The following is a 19,212-nucleotide window of genomic DNA, read 5'->3' as shown; positions in this document are numbered from 1 at the left end:
TCTCTTGAGAAACCTATATGCAGGTCAGGAAGCAACAGTTAGAACTGGATATGGACCAAAAGACTGGTTCCAAATCGGGAAAGGAGTACGTCAAGGCTGTATATTGTCACCCTACTTATTTAACTTATATGCAGAGTATATCATAAGAAATGCTGGGCTGGATAAAGCACAAGCTGGAATCAAGACTGCCTGGAGAAATATCAATAACCTCAGATATGCAGATGACACCACCCTTATGGCAGAAAGTGATGAAGAACTAAAGAGCCTGTTGATGAAAGTGAAAGAGGAAAGTGAAGAAGTTGGCTTAAAACTCAACATTCAGAAAACTAAGATCATGGCATCTGGTCCCATCCCTTCATGGCAAATAGATGGGGAAACAGTGGAAACAGTGACAGACTTTATTTGGGGGGGGCCCTCCAAAATCACCACAGATGGTGACTGCAGCCATGAAATTAAAAGATGCTTGCTCCTTGGCAGAAAAGTTATGGCCAACCTAGACAGCATATTAAAAAGCAGAGACATTACTTTGCCAACAAAAGTCCATCTAACCAAGGCTATGGTTTTTCCAGTAGTTACATATGGATGTGAGAGTTAGACTATAAAGAAAGTTGAGTGCCGAAGAATTGATGCTTGTGAATGGTGGTGTTGGAGAAGACTCTTGAGAGTCCCTTGGACTGTAAGGAGATCCAACCAGTCCATCCTAACATTCTCCATTCAGTCCTGAATATTCATTGGAAGGACTGAAGCTGAAGCTGAAACTCCAATACTCTGGCCACCTGATGCGAAGTGTTGACTCATTTGAAAAGACCCTGATGATAGGAAAGATTGAGGGTGGGAGGAGACGGGGACGACAGAGGATGAGATGGTTGGATGGCATCACCGACTCAATGGGCATTAGTTTGAGTAAACTCCGGGAGTTGGCGATGGACAGGGAAGCCTGGCGTGCTGCAGTCCATGGGGTCACAAACAGTCAGATCCGACTGAGTGACTGAACTGAACTGAAGAACACTGCATGTCTATCTTGGGTGATCCTCACAATAACTCTGGGGAGAAAGTACTGTTATTATCCTCATCTTACTGATGAGGACACTTAGGGCCAGAAGCTCTGAGCTCACAACTCACGGTGATTTTACGCCAGACTGGCTGCTTCCAGACCCGTGTACTCAATCTTGACTTATGTGCTTTCTCTGATTTCTTATTTCCCATGTCTGGGTGAAATCAGTGTCACATTCAACTCTTCATAAGTATATGCTGTTTTCTTAAACAACCATTCTTTCCACTCCAAGTTCAAAACAGCATCATCCTTCAACTTCCTTCTCAAATCCTGGGTCCCTCACTTCAGTTCAGCAAACGCTGTGTCATTACACGCCATGTTACCTGTCACTGGGGGGGCACCCTGGTGAACAAGAAGAGTAGAATCCCCGCCTGCCTTCCCTGGTGGCGCAGGGGATAAGAATCCGCCTGCCGTTGCAGGAGACACGGGTTTGATCCCTTGTCTGGGAAGATCCCACATGCCTTGGGGCAACTAGACCCATGCACCTCAATAACCAAAGCCTGTGCTCCAGAGCCCAGGAGCTGCAAGTACTGAAGCCCATGAGCCCTTGAGCCTCTGCTCCACAGCAGGAGCGGCCTGGGCGCCGCAAAGAAAATCAGCCCCGCCTACCGCAACTAGAGAAGAACCCGTGCAACAGTGAAGACCCAGGCCAGCCAGAGATAAATAAATACATTAAAAAAAAAAAAAAAGAAAGAATCCCCGCCCTCGCAGAGGTTGTGCTCAAGTAGGTGAAGTCTGGGATTAAACACACACCTGCAAATGTGCCAAGTGGTGGGAAACACCCCACGCGGCGCGCCGTAAAGGCACGCTGCTGACAGTACCGCTGGGTCCAGGGTGTCAGGACAAGCACCACTCAGAAGTGGCCGTCTGATCTGAAGTTTAAAGGGTGAACAGAATAATCTGGCCAAAGACAAAAGGGGATTCTTAGAGTCTTCCTCAGAGGGATACGTCTCTCCCAGCTTCTTTCCTTTATTGCTATTCAAATTCTATGTTTACACAAGGGGAAGCATAACTGAATCTATTTTATAGGATTGTTGTGTGGATTCGTGAGTAAATTATGTAAGGCATTTAAAGCTGTGCCTGGTACATAATAAGCAGGGATTCCATGTGAACTATTATTATCATTATTTATTGTCACAGGGACGAGTTAGGAGGAATAAGAGCTCCCCTCTCGGGACAAGCTCCTGTAACTGACCTGCCTGTAAGTGACTTGGCACACGACTGACACTCTCTCTTCCATCTGGTCAGCGTGGGGTTGATGTTCTGGGCACACCTAGACTCCTGGCAGGTCAGTCACACTCCTAGAAAGCCCACGTGCTTCTGGTTCCTCCAGGGAACAAGCACTCTCACCGAGAGCTGGTTTTGTTCATTCCCAAGCTTGCTTATGCCAGTTGTATTTGCTACTATGAGATCATGGAATTAAGAGTCAAATAAATCAATGAAATGTGAGCTGTCTTTTTCTGTGGGAACGCATTTGGATTCTGTGGGAAAATTCTATAAAGACCAGTTGATGAAAGAACTGCCGTCAATTTAAATAAAGGAGAAGTACCTGAAAAAAGATTGGGAGGGCTCATAAAAATACACAAACATTTAGATTGCTTCTTAAGAGTCTTTAAACTACTGCTTCACTTTGAATAAACCAAAGTTGGAAATACTATACAAACGCTGGTGTGGTTTATGCAAGAAAGCCAGGAAAACGTCAAATGGAGTACACAAACTCCCTCAGAAAAAATTCGGGCACTACCTCAAAGGACAAGCCAAGAAATATATATATATATATCTTAAGTTAAAATAATCTGTATTTATATATGTGCAGCACTATAGGAGTCCTTATTTTAACCTAACTTTCTATTAACTGAGAAATTATTAGTTTCTAAATCTGTCTGCTAAGGAGGCTTGTGCTTGACTTCTTACTATGTGCTAAAAGTGGCATATATGTTCTTTTACTGATTTTCTGCCAGTAGGTATTATTTTTATCTCTACCTTATCAGTGGGAAAAACGAAGCTCGGACACCTTAATGCTCTACAAGGTCCCCCTGGCAGTAAGTGGCGGCCCACACACGGCCTGTCAGACTGCACCGTCTAAGTCTTAAGTATCTGAAATTCCACTGCCTCTCTACTACATTATTACATTTTGTTGGGCTCATGGCTTATTTTCTCTAATGGAAAGATCTGTTTCTTAGAAGCAGAAGGGGTGTCTTCACCATCAAAAATCTAGCATCTACTATGACTGTGCTCTTGATTATATTAACATTGTATCTGTGTATTTCTTTATGAAGAGTTTTCACATATATCATATAAATTGACTGAGACATCAACTCCACAGGGCAGCTTTTCTTATCATCTTGATCATACAGATGAGGAAACATAAGGCTCAGGTAGGTTTAGAGATTTTCTGCAGTCACATAATCTAATAACGGGGAGAGCAGGGACTGTCAGTCTAATAAACTGCCACTGACTTCAGCTCAATAAAAGACAAGAAGTCACATCCCTCTGCCCCCTGGCAGGAGTCTATGAGATTAAATCCAGAGGCAAGTAAGTATAGGTTCAGAGAGAAGAAGCAAAATCAGCGCGGATACTGAGGGTCCTATAACAGACAGAACGATTATCTCAGTGGCTGGAATCTTTCCACAGACACCAATTAAACACTGCGTGGAGCAGGAAGTTCGTTAAAAGCTGACATGTGCTCAGAAACTATGGCCCTGGGACTGAAGCCTGAGGTGGATGCCCCCAAGAGATTTTCATCTCAACAATGTGCAGTTACATTGTGCTTGGTGAGAGCCTAGACTGCTGGGTCAAGGCCACATGAATATGAGAAGTAAAAATAAACCAAGGACCAGGAGTCATTGTAAAATGCCAATAATTATACCGCCTGCCCTCAAGTTCAAGTTCCATGAATCTCCCCTGTCTTACTGCACTGTAACCTCTACAAAAATCAGGACACCCTGTTCTGATCACTCTGCCCTAGTCAGTGCTAGGAATTTCTCTCCATCTGACTGAAGTTAACAAACTCTGGGAAGAGTTTATTTTTGTCTCCCCCCCTTTTATTTCCTCACTAGGGTGCATTTCCCAAAGTAAGGGACTTAACAACGTATACTTGCAGAATTTGGATACAGGTCAATTAAAGAGAATCTTCATTTGCAGTTTCCATTTTCCTGCCTGGACTGTCACAGTCCGAGGGCCTGAATTTTCATCATGCTCTGTTCACACATTTCCGGAATGATCTTAGACAAGTCACTTCACTCCCTCTGGCCTTAGTTTCTTCTTATGAATGAGGAAGGCAATCTAACCACATACAATGCAATGTGTGAAAAATCTGTAGATGTATTTATATGGCGTGCTTGTGTGCTAAGTTGCTTTAGTCATGATCAACTCTCTGCGACCCCATGGACTGCAGCCTGCCAGGCTCCTCTGTCCCTGGGATTCTCCAGGCAAGAATACTGGAGTGGGTTGCTGTTTCCTCCTCCAGGGAATCTTCCCCACCCAGGGATCGAACCCGTGTCTCTTGCATTGACAGGCGGATTCTTTATCACTAGTGCCACCTGGGAAGTCCATTTATATGGCAGTGAGATACAACTGCAAAATACAGTGTCGACATGTTTTGAGGACCCTGTTCCAAGTAAAAAATAATTTGTCTGTTCATTGAGCACATCTTTTTGAATAGCTCCTGTGTGTCAATTACTGTGCTAGGAAGGTATGCTGCTGCTGCTGCTGGGTTGCTTCAGTCATGTCCGGCTCTGTGCAACCCATAGAAGGCAGCCCATCAGGCTCCTCCATCCCTGGGATTCTCCAGGCAAGAATGCTGGAGTGGGTTGCCATTTCCTTCCCCAAGGCACGCTCCTAAAGTGATTAAAAACCTGGGTCCAGATATATACATGGAGCTGCCTGCCTTACAGGAGAGACAGGTGTTAATAAATGTATAAAAAAAGGTATCGGGGTAAACTGAGTTTGGGGCTTCATTTGGGAAATCAGACTGCGAGGGAAGCATCTAAAGTAAGCCCCCAACACAGCCTTTCAATGCAAAGAACACAGGCTTTTGAGCTGAGATCTGCAGGGTGCATAGCAACTACTGCAGGTCAGGAAGAAAGAAGGCACCTTCCAGGCAGCAGGAACAGCCTGTGTGAAGCCTCTGAGGTAGGAGAGGGTACACATCTAGGGCCGTAGCTGAGTGAGCCAAGAAGGGGTGTGAAACACGGAGCCAGAGGCCAGCAGGGCCAGACCATGGCAGACTTGCAGGTCATCTTCAGAGTCTGCTCATAAGAGCAGGGATTGGTCACCAAAGGTTCTAAGCAGGGATGTGGCAAGATCAAATGTGCTTCTTAAGTAACAATTCTGACTACCTCCTGGAATAAAGACTGGAAAGTGATCTGAGTAGAGCTGGGGAGACTCTGCTAAAAGGCTATTGCCATTTGAGGCCAAAGAAGATCTTGGTTTGAACTGTAGGCGTCTCATGAGACGTGACCAATTAGCGTCATCAGAAAGCAGTGTGGCTCACAGATTTAATTCCTGTTCTTCTATCCATATTTTGGAGTTGAACAGTTACTCTGCCATTCTGTGGGGGTGGTATTTCTCCTAGGAGCTGGGAAGGGCCTCAGAGAGCCCCAGCTGTTTTCAAATTGTTTTAGCAAAAATAAAAAATCGCCTTATTTTCCCAAATGAGTTTTAATGAGAATTCCCATAAAGAAAATGGATAAAGAGCTGTTCTGGGTAAAGGTGAGGTGTAACCTGTTCTTTATTCAGGCTATCCCCATCCCTGCAAGGCTGGTTTTTTTTGCACTCAATGTTCTTAGTCTAGAATATATGGTGGACTTATAGGCTCACACAGGGCCCGGGCCAGGATATGAACTCAGGTCTTCTGGTTCAAACAAGTGTCCTTTTCAAAAGCACATCCTGAGGCTAGATAATGATGCTGTGAAGACAAAGACCCCTTCGCAATGACCTTTAAGAGCCTCCCAGTGTCTGGCCTAAGGCAGGAGATCGGGGAGTCAGTAAACGCTTATGGAATTGCACTGAAACCAGCAGAATTCACTGCTCAAGGTGAGTTTATGCTTTTCTTTTTTTCTCTCCCTTCCTCTTTTTTCCCTTTCTCCCCCTCTCTTTTCCATTCTCCCTCCCTCCCTGCTTCCTTCCCTCCTCTGGGATGAGAGGTGTTTCCCACCTGCTAACCACAGGTTAGCAGTGCAGGCAGGGGATCATGTCTCAGGAGTGGATAGAAAAGCACAGATGTGATAGGAAAGGACTCTGCCTGGGTTTGAATCCTGCCTCTCACTTGTTATGTAAACTTCATAGTGATTATGAAGCAAGTCACTTAGCATCTCTATGTCTTAACATTCTCCATTCATAAGATGGGATGAATGACACTGCCAGCTGAGTTGTCATGATGATTAAATGAGGTGGGAGTGTGCAGGATGGTGGAAATGCCTGAAAGTGGTGAAAGTGAAAGTCGCTCAGTCGTGTCTGACTCTTTGTGACCCCATGGACTGTACAGTCCCTGGAATTCTCCAGGGCAGAAAACTGAAGTGGGTAGCCTTTCCCTTCTCCAGGGGATCTTCACAACCCAGGGATCAAACCCAGGTCTCTCACATTGCAGGTGGATTCTTTACCAGCTGAGCCACAAGTGAAGCCCAAGAATACTGGAGTGGGCAGCCTATCCCTTCTCCAGTGGATCTTCCCGACCCAGGAATCGAACTAGGGTCTCCTGCATTGCAGGTCGGTTCTTTACCAACTGAGCTATCAGGGAAGCCCCCTGAAAGTGTTGCCTTGAGCCTAAACTCAGTCCCATTCTCTTCCTGATGAATTTAATTTCAAGTTCACCCTGCTTGCAGAGCCCCCTCTCATAGAGCACTCAGATTTTACAAAATGCTGCTAGACACACCATCTCAGGGGAGCCTGATAAGGCCCTCAGAAGCAGGAGGAGGAAATGATTATGTCTGTTTCACAGAGGAGAAAACCAAGGTTCAAAAAGTCTAGCTATCGTAGTGACAAAACTCCAAGCCCACTTCCCAGTCTGTCCCCTCTTTTAATTGCACAACATAAGGGTCTCCTGGCAGTGAGACAATCCACAGGGACCTCCGCGTGGGTCCTGCCTTTCTCAGACACGCCCAGCTGCAGTACTGTGGTCTGACTGTAGGCGAAGTCCTGCACGGGCAGAAAGAAACTCACACACCATCCCTGGGACCCACCACGTCGCCTAATACACGCTGGGAACCCTACAGGCATTTGGTGAGGTGCTGAGTTCCCTGTTGGCAGGTGTGGTCTGGAATTGGTCCTGTGGCCCTCACCTGGATTGGCACTGATCCTGGGGGAGGGGTGTGTCCTGTTTATCTTGTGCCTCCAGAGCCCACCCAGGCTGAGTTCTCTGGAAACACTGGCTGCGTTGGCCTGCCCTGAGCCTGACCTCCTCTCTCTACTTAGAGGGGATGTGTTTGCCTTGTCTGCCTGGGCTCCAGAGCTGGTTCAGGGTTCCAGGACTGGGGCCATTTTCTGAATCTCAGTGCTCTACATTAGGGCCTGTGGAACTTTGTTCCTGGTCTTCTACCACCCCCAAGACCTTGATGAGCCAACCCTGCCTGTAACATCATCAGACACTCACGCCAAGGTGCCCCAAGCAGGCAGAGCCTGCTTCTGCTCACTGCCTGGAGCCAGCACCAGCCTCTTGACCACCAGCCCCACCCATGGGGTCAGCAAGGCCATTCCAATCCTGCCACTTATCTGCCTTGTGACCTCAGACGAGTCAATCCCATCTCTGCCTCATCAGTTTCCTCATCTATAAAACAAACCCAACTGCATCAGCTTCATAGAGATTGTGTGAGGATTAGATGAAAAAAAAAATATATGTCATCATTATCATCAACACTCAGACTCACTGACTGCTACTGTGGGCTAAGCAATTTATATGCAAAAATCAGTGCCTGGTTAAAAGAGGCCACCTGATGCGAACAGCCAACTCATTGGAAAAGACCCTGATGCTGGGAAAGATTCAGGGCAGCAGGAAAAGGGGGTGACAGAGGACGAGATGGTTGGATGACATCACTGACTCAAAGGACATGAATTTGAGCAAGCTCCGGGAGATGGTGGCAAACAAGGAAGCCTGGCGTGCTGCAGTCCATGGGGTTGCAGAATCAGACACAACCTAGTGCCTGAACAACAACATGTATTAAGTTTTTTCCACAGGTGAGGCCCTGTCCTAAAGGTTTAATGTGGATTCAAGCATTTAATCCTCAAGACAGCCCTACACATTGGCACTGTTGTTCGCTTCATTTTAGAGATGAGAAAGCTGAAGCTTAAAGCTGGTGGTATAACTTCCCCGGGGTTATAAACTGAGGATGTGACAAAGCTGAGATTTGAACCCAGGCAATCTGACTCCAGAGTCTTTAGTGAGCTGTACCGCTTGTTATAATAGATGTTCAGTTGGTGTCTGTTATTGTTTTGTGATTTTTATTATTATTATCACTCATCTTATTTGCCCTATTTACAGAATAGTCACCCCTAGCTCCAACTGCACTCCATTTATCCTGTGGTACTTAATCTCCAAAAAGGATTCCCTCTGCACTCCACCCCCACCCCACACCTCCCAATATCCACACCCTTGAATCTCCGCTGGGCTTTTGGCTAAGAGAATATGGTAGAAGGGATATTCTCTGACTTCAAAAGCTAAACTGTAAGAAGACTTAAGATTTCCTCTTCATCTCAGGAGGCTGCCACGTTTCAAGAAGCCCAGGCCGCGTGAAGCGGGCACGGGCGGACCAGTATCACCAGCCACCTCTGGGAGCGAGCCATCGTGGATGTCCAGTCCAGTCAAGCCCCCTGGTGATCTCAGGCCCAGCCAAACTGAGGGAGCCCAGCTGCACCCAGTCAGTCTACAGAATCCTGAGAGTTTATAGTAAGCGTTGCTTTGAGCCAAGAAGTCTTGAGTGAATCATTTGGCAGCAGTTGATAACCAGAACACTCCTGGCAACAATTGATAACCAAAATCCTTCCAGTCCAGTATCAGGTTCCCACAGACCTTGAAACCAAGCTGCAGTTATCTAGATTTGACTTCTCACTAAATTTTCGAGGCAAACACCTCTTCGAAGTAACAATAAGATAACATTTATCGCCCTTGGGTATGTTATTAAACTGTGTGTGCCTCAGTTCCCTTATCTGTAGAATAGAAACAGTAAGAGTCCCCTGTTCACAGCACTGTAGTGAGGGGAACATGAGTCAGTCCCAGGAGATGCTCAGAGCAGCGCCTGACCTTTAGAATCCATATACAGGTATCCCCTGCTTTTCGAAAGTTTGCTTTATGCCACTTCACTTTTTATTAATAATAAAGACCTACAAAAGACCTAACCAAAACCCCAAGATTTTAGCTTTCTTGAAAAAAGGTAACTGCTTCTTTGCTTTATGCCATTTGAGCTTATGAAAGGTTTCATGGAAACACTCTACTTTCTGATAGCAGGGGGAGCCTGTACTAAGTGACGCCTCTCTATCAACTGAGGCAGGCTTTTTGAATTTTAAAATCTTAATCCTCATACTTAACCTGAAGGCTAGGGGAATTCCACCTTGTTCCAAATGAGCTGCAGGGAGTTACATAAAGCCTCGTGGCTAGTAAAGGGGGTCAGGGTTTGGGCGCAGTCTGCGCTCTTTCTCTCTCCCCACTCCACCCCCGCCTCAACACCGCCACCCACCCTTCTTGGCACAAGGGACAGCATTAGCTTGTGGACTCAGCGCCCACGGAGCCCAGGACACAGACAGATCACAGCAGAGCAGGTGGCTCATTAGCCAATTCCAGCTTGATCGGCCCCGGTGGCCCAGGGTCCCCTGTGTCAGCACCTCTGACACAGCTGCGTGGCGGGGAGGTGCCCTGCCTGCTGCGGTGAGGGTGAGCAACGCTCATTAAAGCCTCCGGTTCGCACGGCAGGAAGCGGCCCGCCGCCAGCAAGGAGGCCCAGCTCTGCGGGGAGGGCGGCAGACGAGTCAGCACAGAGCACACGTCTGAGTCCCCGCCGCCCGGGATCCAGAGTCCAAAACGCGCCATGTGAATAGAACCAAGCAACTTGCCCACATGGAACCCAGAGGTCCTCTCCAGATGTGTGGAGGGGGGGAGGTTCTGATTCAGGAGGGGAGACGGCAACACTGCGAGTTCTTTCTTTGCAGGTCCCACCGGTGGGAGGACACGTCTAGCTGTCTATGCCTGTCGTCTTGCAGAGAAGAGTACATTGTACATATGGACCTCCACATTCAGAGCAGAGAAGTGACGTGCTCCAGGTCACAGAGCTTGCCGAGGGTAGGGTGTGATCTCACCCAGGCCCCCGATTCTGCCCCTCTCCCCTCCCCTCCAAGGCCCGGCCAGTCCTCTCTCCTCTGGATGCTCCCCACAGATCCAAGCCTTCCCTGGACCCCGTGTGCCCGCGGTGCTCTATACTCTGTGCCCTGGACACGCTGCTCACCTGTAATCGTGTGTCTTCCCCACATCTTGGGGCTTCTGGACTTACCACTTCATCCTGTAGATTGACAACCAGCAAAACTGACGCCTGCATTTGTTTAAAGTCTGTAACCAGTAAATGTTATACTTTTGCCCAGATGTGCAGCCAGTGTGGTCCACCTGGGGATGCACCATTCCATCACTTAGGGATCTGGTCAAAAGCCACCTCTTCTGGGGTCTAGGCTCAATTATATCACACCAAATCCATATGTTCACTTCATGGCAGATAGATGGGGAAACAGTGGAAACAGTGGCTGACTTTATTTTTCTGGGCTCCAGAATCACTGCAGATGGTGATTGCAGCCATGAAATGAAAAGACGCGTACTCCTTGGAAGGAAAGTTATGACCAACCTAGATAGCATATTAAAAAGCAGAGACATTACTTTGCCAACAAAGGTCCGTCTAGTCAAGGCTATGGTTTTTCCAGTGGTCCTGTATGGATGAGAGAGTTGGACTATAAAGAAAGCTGAGCACCGAAGAATTGATGCTTTTGAACTGTGGTGTTGAAGAAGACTCTTGAGAGTCCCTTGGACTGTAAGGAGATCCAACCAGTCCATCCTAAAGGAGATCAGTCCTGGGTGTTCATTGGAAGGACTGATGCTGAAGCTGAAGCTCCAATACTTTGGCCACGTGATGCGAAGAACTGACTCATTTGAAAAGACCCTGATGCTGGGAAAGATTGAGGGCAGGAGGAGAAGGGGATGACAGAGGATGAGATGGTTGGATGGCATCACTGACTCGATGGACATGAGTTTGAGTAAACTCTGGGAGTTGGTGATGGACAGGGAGGCCTGGTGTGCTATGGTTCATGGGGTCGCAAAGAGTCGGACACAACTGAGCGACTGAACTGAACTGAACTGAACTGAAATCCATATCTTCAAGTCCTCACCCCAGTATCTCTATATGTGATTCTGGAGATAAGAACATTAAAGAGGTAATTAAATTAAAATGAAGTCACTGAGATGAGCCCTAAGTCAACAGGTCTGGTGTACTTATAAGAAAGGAGGGTGAGGATACAGACATCCAGATAGAGAAAACCCCGTGAAGACACCGGAGGAGATATCCAGCTACAAGCCAAGGACAGAAGCCTTGGGAGAAACCACCCACTCCAATCTCTTCTAGCCACCAGAACTGGGAGAAAATGCATTTCTGTTGTTTAAACCACTCCATCTGTGTTACTTTGCTATGGTGTCCCTAGCAAGTTAATACATGTGGGGAGCACTTCCCGATTGCCAACAGAGCCCCCTCCTCACTCCTCCACTAAGAGATCTCTTTCATGACACTGTTACTGTGTTCATTTCTGAGTCTCCCCCAGTGCCTGAGGCAGGTCACAGACGCCCGGTGGGTCTAAATGGAATCCACTCCAGCCCTTCACTCACGGCGGCAGTCTGGGATCTGGCGCAGATGACCAGGGACCCCTTTCCTAGTCCCTCCTCCTGCAGCATTTCAACAAGTAAGCCGCTGCTGGCTGAAATTCCATTTGTTTCACAAAATAAGGATCACAAGCGAGATGCAAAGCAAAGGGACCTAAGTTGGGGGAATGGGGAGAATAGAGATGAGCCCGGATAGGTATACAAAGAAACTGGGATCCAAAGAGTCGGACACCACTGAGCATGCATGCACGCACACTGGCATAGAATCTGCTATGTGAAGGTGACTGAGCCTCAGTCTTTTAAAGAGTGGATCCACTTTCACTGACCAAAACTGAACGTGGAGCCCCCAAATATGAAACAGATGCAAGCACTGTTGCTCTGGCAGGAGCAAGGTGGACAGACCCCCAAGCCTGCCTTCCTGCTCTCCCATGATGCCTGCATGAAAACCCTGGAGACACCAATACAGAAAACCCCCTGATGTGGCTCATAAATGCCCTGGGAGAGCGGAGTCTAAGAGACTTGGATTTGAATTCTGAATTTGAATCCTCCTGAGAGAGTAGACAGACCCTAGGTGCTAGGAGGGCACAACCCTGTGAGTCTTGCTCACCCCCATCTTCTCCATCATTCGCCAGAACACCTGGAACATGGAGAGCAGGGATGGTGCGGGGCTGAGGCTTGCAAGGCAAGTGGGCATTTGAGGAAGCAATCCCTCTCAGGGAGGACCCTGCCCCTGCGTGACTGGGGAGGCAGTGCTCCCTTAAAGTTCTCACGGTAGGCGCCTCCTTTGCTTCACTCTACCCCAGGCCCTGATCAAAGGCCCTCAATCAGTAAGTCATTCGATTCATTCACTAACCTAGTTTCTTCACTACTAAGATGAGGATGCTAAAAACGGCTTTGCCAAGTAATTTTAAAGTGAGATAATACATTTAAGCAACCAGAATAATGTCACATAGTGGTCGGGGCTATTGTTAATTTCCTTCCTCAGTGAGCTGGATCAGACAACACATATGCTGAAAGTTCAGTGTATTTTCCAGAAAAGGTAAGAAAGCCAGTCCCCCAGGGTCAGCAGGGGAGAAGCCCGAGAAACCGCGGTTCTGGACCACGCGAGGCCGGGTGTTCCAAGTGCATCCTCTACCCGGCGCCCGCCTCCTTCCCAGGTCTGAGCCTGCGGGGGCGAAGGGTGGGCCAGCACTCACCTCTCTCTGGGCAGCTGGTGGTTGGGGTTGTGGCGGCAGCGGACGCTGAGGCCGAAGAGCTTGCGGGCGGTGCGCTGGATCTTCTGCCTCTGGGCCTCTGTGGCGCTCTGCAGAAGCTTGTAGCGGTTCTGCAGGTCCCAGTCATTGCCCCAGTGCTGGTGGATGCTCCCGATGGTCAGGAAGTGGTTGCTAGGGAGACGCTTCATGAACGATTTAAACTCATCTAGCAAGAGACAAAGGCCAAGGAGACGGGCTGAGCATGACATTCCCCATCGGCAGCTGCCTCAAATGCTCGGCCCTACCCACCAGTAAACAGGCCCGCACTAAAGCCTATTTACCCACCAGTAAACAGGCCCGCACTAAAGCCAACTCCTTGGCGGCCTATAAACATGGCACCAGCCTGCTCTGCTCCTGGCAGTAGTGAAGAGGCCACTGCGCTGTCAACGATGGGTCTTTATCAATACTTTGCTGCATCCCGCATCCTTACTTCAGACAGGGTTGCCCAAACTTCCATCATTTGAATGGCAGTTTTACAATGGTATTCACATATCACTTATACTTATATCTTACTTAATATTTTCTTTGAAGTAATTAAACCACATTTTTACCCGATTGACACAGAAAATCACTATAACATGCATTTGGTAGGATGGGAACTGTAGAAATAAGGCTGTAAAAATAAATATGATGAAAACGATATTAACAAATTCCAGCCAAATACTGTGGCCTGCTGGGTGACTGAAACCCATGCCTGGTCTCAATCTGAAATGTAGGGAAGTAGCAAGCGACCATGTGAAGGGATATTAGCAGCAACTGAAATGTTCTCTGATGTGATCTGCAGACGGACAGGGAACGGACACGGACCCCCTCCCCCCTGTGAGTCCCACTCTCACTGGAAGCTGTATGCGTAGGCCGCCTTTCCTCAAGTCACAGTTTGGGAAACTCCAGCTTACGAGATGGGGACACACTCCTGGGCCTCCAGGGCTCCTGCCTCAGGTTGGGATACTCAGTTTCAGCGTGTCAGCAGGCGCCACTAGGTGACCCAGCCTCAGGAATTATCTGGGCCAGATTCCTTGTTCTACATTTGGAAAAACTGAAGCCTCAAGTGGGAAAATGATTTTCCGAAGGTAGAGTAGTCCAGGGGTAACAAGAGGAAGGATTAAAACATGAGCTGTTGTTTTCTGATCTAATACTTACCCTCACCCACTCCCCAGTATTGGGAATATTAATGCGTTAAGGAGTTAACTGTTTTGCAGGAAAAAAAAAAGCCTAACTAGTCAGAATACCTATCCATCAATCCTATGTCTCTATATCAGAACCTTAACAGTTTCACTTTATGTTATAAAAACCCTACACAAAGAACTTCCCTGGCGGTCTAGTGGTTAGGACCCCATGCTTCCACACAGGGTACATGAGTTCACTCCCCAGCAGGGGAACTAAGATCCCACCTGCCGCACAGTCAAAAACAAACAAACAAAAAACCCAACCTACGAGGAAATTTCAGGTATATTAGGCATTCATTTTAAAAAATGCCTTCAAAGCTTTCAATAAGCACCAAGCTCAGTCTTCAACACTCAACACACATCACTGATCTTTACAGCAAACGCCTGAGACGGGAGCTCCTTCTACAGAAACTAGGACACAGAGGAGTTAATGAACTTGCCAAGGTCACACAGCCAGTAAGTGGTAGAATCAGAACTCTGGGTGGCTCCAAACATGTACTCTTACTTAGCATATTTACTTACTCTCAACACATAAACAGGGCCAGCGAATTGGGAGCAAAAACTATGCATTTTTAATATATTTTATATTAAGGTGCTAAAAACAGGAGCCTCTGACTCCTAGAAGACCTCAGCACCTCGTTACAGACAGTCAGACACGCAGGAGTTCAAGCTGATTCTTCAACTGTGGACGGCTGTATAACCATGATTGTTATACAGTTGTTATTCAATGCCTCAGTTTTCCCATCTGTCAATAATAGCATCTAATCCAAATCTACAGAGAGTGACATAGGACGGCATCTGCCTAGTTTTAAAAATCCAGAAAGTGCTGAGCGGATGGTTGTGTAAGATGGGAAGGATGACTGCACTGAGCCGGCTGGAGGCAGGGGACTGGCCCTGGTGACTCTGACGCTTTGACCAGTCCGGCTCTCCCCTCAATGCAGCTTATCTTGTAAAGGGCTCTGTTGACCTCGGAGATAACAGTCCTTTCAACGAACCAGAATTTGCATCTGATAGGAACATCTAAACAAGCTTATGCTTACCAGGGGAGGAGAGGGGTGGCAATAAACTGGGAGCCTGGGACTGACATATCCACACAATCATTTATCAAATAGAGAGCTAGTGAGAGCCTGCTAAATGTAAATAGCACAGGGAACCCTAATCAATGCTCTGTAATGGCCTATGGGGAAAGAATCTAAGTGGATATAATCTAAGAGAGTGGATATATGTACATGTATGACTGATGCACTTTGTATATCTGAAATTAATGCAACATTGTAAACAACTAGTCTTCAAAAGTCCTTAACATTTTTTTTAAGTGAAAATGATTTCATTTCTTGACTAAAACTCCTAATAGAAGAGGCGTTGTTGTTTAGTTGTTAGGTCATGTCTGACCTTTTTGCGACCCCATGGACTAGATTCCTCTAGGCTGCCTTGTCCGTGGGATTTTCCAGGCAAGTATGTATGCTGGAATGGTAGCCATTTCCTCTTCCAGGCAATTTTCCTGACCCAGGGATCGAACCCGAGTCTTCTGCATTGGCAGGAGGATTCTTTACTACTGAGCCACCAGAGAAGCCCAAAGGAGGCACAGACCCCTATTTACGTGTATAAACTAGCTCCTATTTGACCACTAACACTCCAGCCATGAAGGAATCAATGGCTTTGACCTTTGACCAGGCATTAATCCCACCAAATGACCTGGTCCTGAGTCATTAAGGTTATGGGTTGCGAAGGAAAGGAGGAAAATACACATATACAAGCCACATTTCATGCAGATGGATGGGTTTGTCTTCCTAGGCACAAACATTTCAAAATGGATAAGTGCAGGATATCTGGGGGAAAATGTGCTTTTGTGGAGACAAACTGTGACACAGCAATCATTTCCGCGGCCTTTTCAGCTTACTCTGCAGCATCTCTGCTTTCTGCATTTCCTCCCCCCGCCTACCCACCCTCCCACCCTAAGCGGTTTCTCTTCCTTGGGGAAAAGGATTCTATGCTAGGCATCCCTACTACATGTGCACACAGCCGACACCCACCTCTGCTTTTTAGCAATCAGTAGAATCTCTTTGCAAAAGCATTTTATCAAATGCTTCTTTTTTCTTTTTTTTTTTTGAGACCAAATACTCGTCATAACACATTTCCATCATGAAGCTCTCCTCTTTCATAGATTCCCAGGATTTTAAATGGACTAATGGGTGCAGGTTCCTAAGGCATCGCAGCTCCACTGGGTGACCGGGTAAGAACAGAATCGTGGATTCTTTCTATGCTCCCAGAGCTGGAGCGGGGAGCTCGGAGTTCAAGGAAACCAACGGTTTTCAAACACAGTGCTCTATGGCTCAGCTTCTATCTGTGGTACACTGTGGCTCCAAGGTATGATTTTGTTTGATCAAAGGGTTCCTTGGAGAAAGATTTAAATAAATTCAAATATTTAAAACAAAAACATGCCCTCTCATTTATCAGATGAGTGAGCTGAGGCTGGGTGTGGGGGTTGGGTGGGTAAAGTAGAATTAATGAGTTACAAAAGCTGCTGTGAGCGCTGGGTGTGGAATCAGGGCTTCCGTTACCAATACTGTCACTTACGGACTCTGTGGCCCTGGGGAGACACGGGCGCTTGGCGTCCTCCCTCCTCTATAACACAGTGATGTCACTACATGCTTCAGCGCAGTGTATGACAGATTTAAGGAATATAAAGTTGTGCTAAAAATAGAAATGCTCTATACATACGTCCATTTATTTAACACATCTCTGAGAACATATTAAATGCCAGATATCCACTTGGCATCTCTACTGGAAGTCTCAAGGGTTCCCAAGTTTTTCACGTCCAAAACTCAGTACACAGTCTTCTTTCTAAACCTTCCGGGGTGGTCTAGCTCTGTGAATGGTACCCACATCCATCAGACTGCTTAACGAAAAACCTAAAAGCCCTCGGAGCCCACCTGAAGACCCTTCCTCCAACTCTCAGAGCCAGTCTACTATCAGGTCCTGCCAAGTTTTCCTCCTAAACCTCTTGGCATTGGCGTCTCTGCACGTTTCACTTTTACTGTCTATCCCACCCTCCTAGCCCACATCGCAGCCGTGTCGCTCCTGGGTGCCTCCCGCTGGCCGATCTGCACTCGCCCTCTGAGCTCGGCACACACGCAGATGCTGACACTCTCCCTGGAGGGGGCCTCTCCTGACTCCCCGGCCACACCACCCCCCAACAGCACGTGACCTGCTCACAGGCGCTCCTCGGTCCACACACACAAGTGATTAACATGTCACCACGACCTGCACAGTTAGCTGATCAATGCCAGGGTGGCCCATTAATTAGAAGCTCCATGAGGCAGAGATCCAACTTTGTGTCTCACCTACTTCATGGCCTTGGTGACTGTCCTCCCCCGAAATGCGTTTCTCTCGACCTCAAAAAGCAGGAAATGGCCAAATTACCTGAAAAGTGACTTCCAGCTATGACAGGCTGAATTCTTTGGCTATCTACATCAATATCTACACATATATGTACATATATACATCCCCATATTTGCACATGTGTGTGTGTTCATTTATTTGGAGAGACATGTACACATACAAACACACACACACTCACACACACAGACTCAGGAATCAATACAACCAGCTCTGACTCCTCTCTCCAGAGGCTTCCTCTGTGCTCTGAGGCATTATTCTGTCTGTCGTCTGGGTACCACAGAAACCATATATCACAGGACCACGAACTTGATTATGTTATTCATTACTCCACTCGGTGGAGATTTATTGAGTGCCTCCTCTTTGACAGCTACTGGAATGGCTCTGGACCCTCCTGAGTGAAAGGCGGGCGGGGAGGGCGGTCGCTGAGCGGATTCCCCCCTTGGCCATCCTGATGCCCGCCAGACCCCGGGCACGTGGCTATCCATGCAGCGGCCCCGCGAGGCTCCCTACCTGAGTCCTCCAGGTCCTTGTAGGCTTCGGCCCACGACTTGGCCATGCCGGCCAGCGCGTACTCCATGATCTGGATGTCCGTGATGGGGCAGTTGCACTGCGGGAACTCCTCGGCACACTGGCATCGACACTGGCTGTTCTGACAGACGTACTCCCCCTCGCCGTTGCACATGATGTAGCTCAAGGCCGACTGGACGAACTTCTCCTGCAGATACTGAGGGAAGATGATCTGAAGACCTGGAGGAGAACGGCGAGAAGGAGGAAACGGAAGGTTACAGAGGAGGCATTCCATTAAGAGTGTCAAGAGGTGACACGCAGGACTCTGAAGCTGCTAGCTTGCCCTCTGTGCGCCGTGACCAGACGAGCTCTGGGCCCGCCCAGATCCACGCAGGGCATCGCTGGCGAGGCCTCCAGCTCCCTCGCTTCTCCTTAAAGCTCTCAGAGTGCGATCCTGGCCACCTTTGCTCTCTCCATACGCAATTCCGTGATATTAGCACTGAAGCCAGAGCCAGATCCCTTAATATATCTTTTCCATTGTGGGAGAAAGCCCTTATTGAAAGCATAAGCTCACTGTTTATTTTTCCTTATTCCCTTCATTTCTTTCCTGTTCCTTTCTTCTAATATTTATGAACCTTATTTATGAAGCACAAGTCCTGAGCTAGGCGCTAGGTCTATAAGAGGGGGAAAAAAAAAAAGACACGATCTTTGCCCTGGGGGAGTTTACAATGCAATCAGCAGGCACAGACAACACACCTCATCACAACACAGCTTTAAGGACCCAGGGTAGAGCAGGCCATTCGCGGCAACTGGACAGCTGAGGCAGCGTTAGCACTGCTGGAATAGCAGGGAAACCTCTGGAGAGGAAATGATAGGTGGGCCGGTTGAAAAGTGAATCATTACGTAAAAAGAACTACGAAGCATATTTGAAAGAGAGGTGGAGCAAGAACTAACATTTCACCTGTCTGGGAGCTGCTGAGAGGGACGTGA

General features: G+C 47.6%; 1 protein-coding gene across 1 annotated transcript in view; it reads right to left on the bottom strand.

Moving 5' to 3' along the window:
* Positions 1 to 19,212, bottom strand: part of BRINP1 (BMP/retinoic acid inducible neural specific 1) — a 187,701-nt gene that overhangs the window by 15,969 nt on the left and 152,520 nt on the right. The window contains exons 6-7 of the mRNA XM_061163971.1: positions 18,226 to 18,462; positions 13,091 to 13,313 (exon numbers count right to left, since the gene is read on the bottom strand). Of these exons, the coding sequence (XP_061019954.1) occupies positions 13,091 to 13,313; positions 18,226 to 18,462 (460 nt within the window). The remainder of the gene's footprint in view (positions 1 to 13,090; positions 13,314 to 18,225; positions 18,463 to 19,212) is intronic.

This window comes from Dama dama, chromosome 16 (genome assembly GCF_033118175.1).
Source record: "Dama dama isolate Ldn47 chromosome 16, ASM3311817v1, whole genome shotgun sequence".
Lineage (NCBI taxonomy): Eukaryota > Metazoa > Chordata > Mammalia > Artiodactyla > Cervidae > Dama > Dama dama.
The sequence above is the reverse complement of the archived record's forward strand: the minus strand, read 5'-3'. Positions and strand labels throughout refer to the sequence as shown.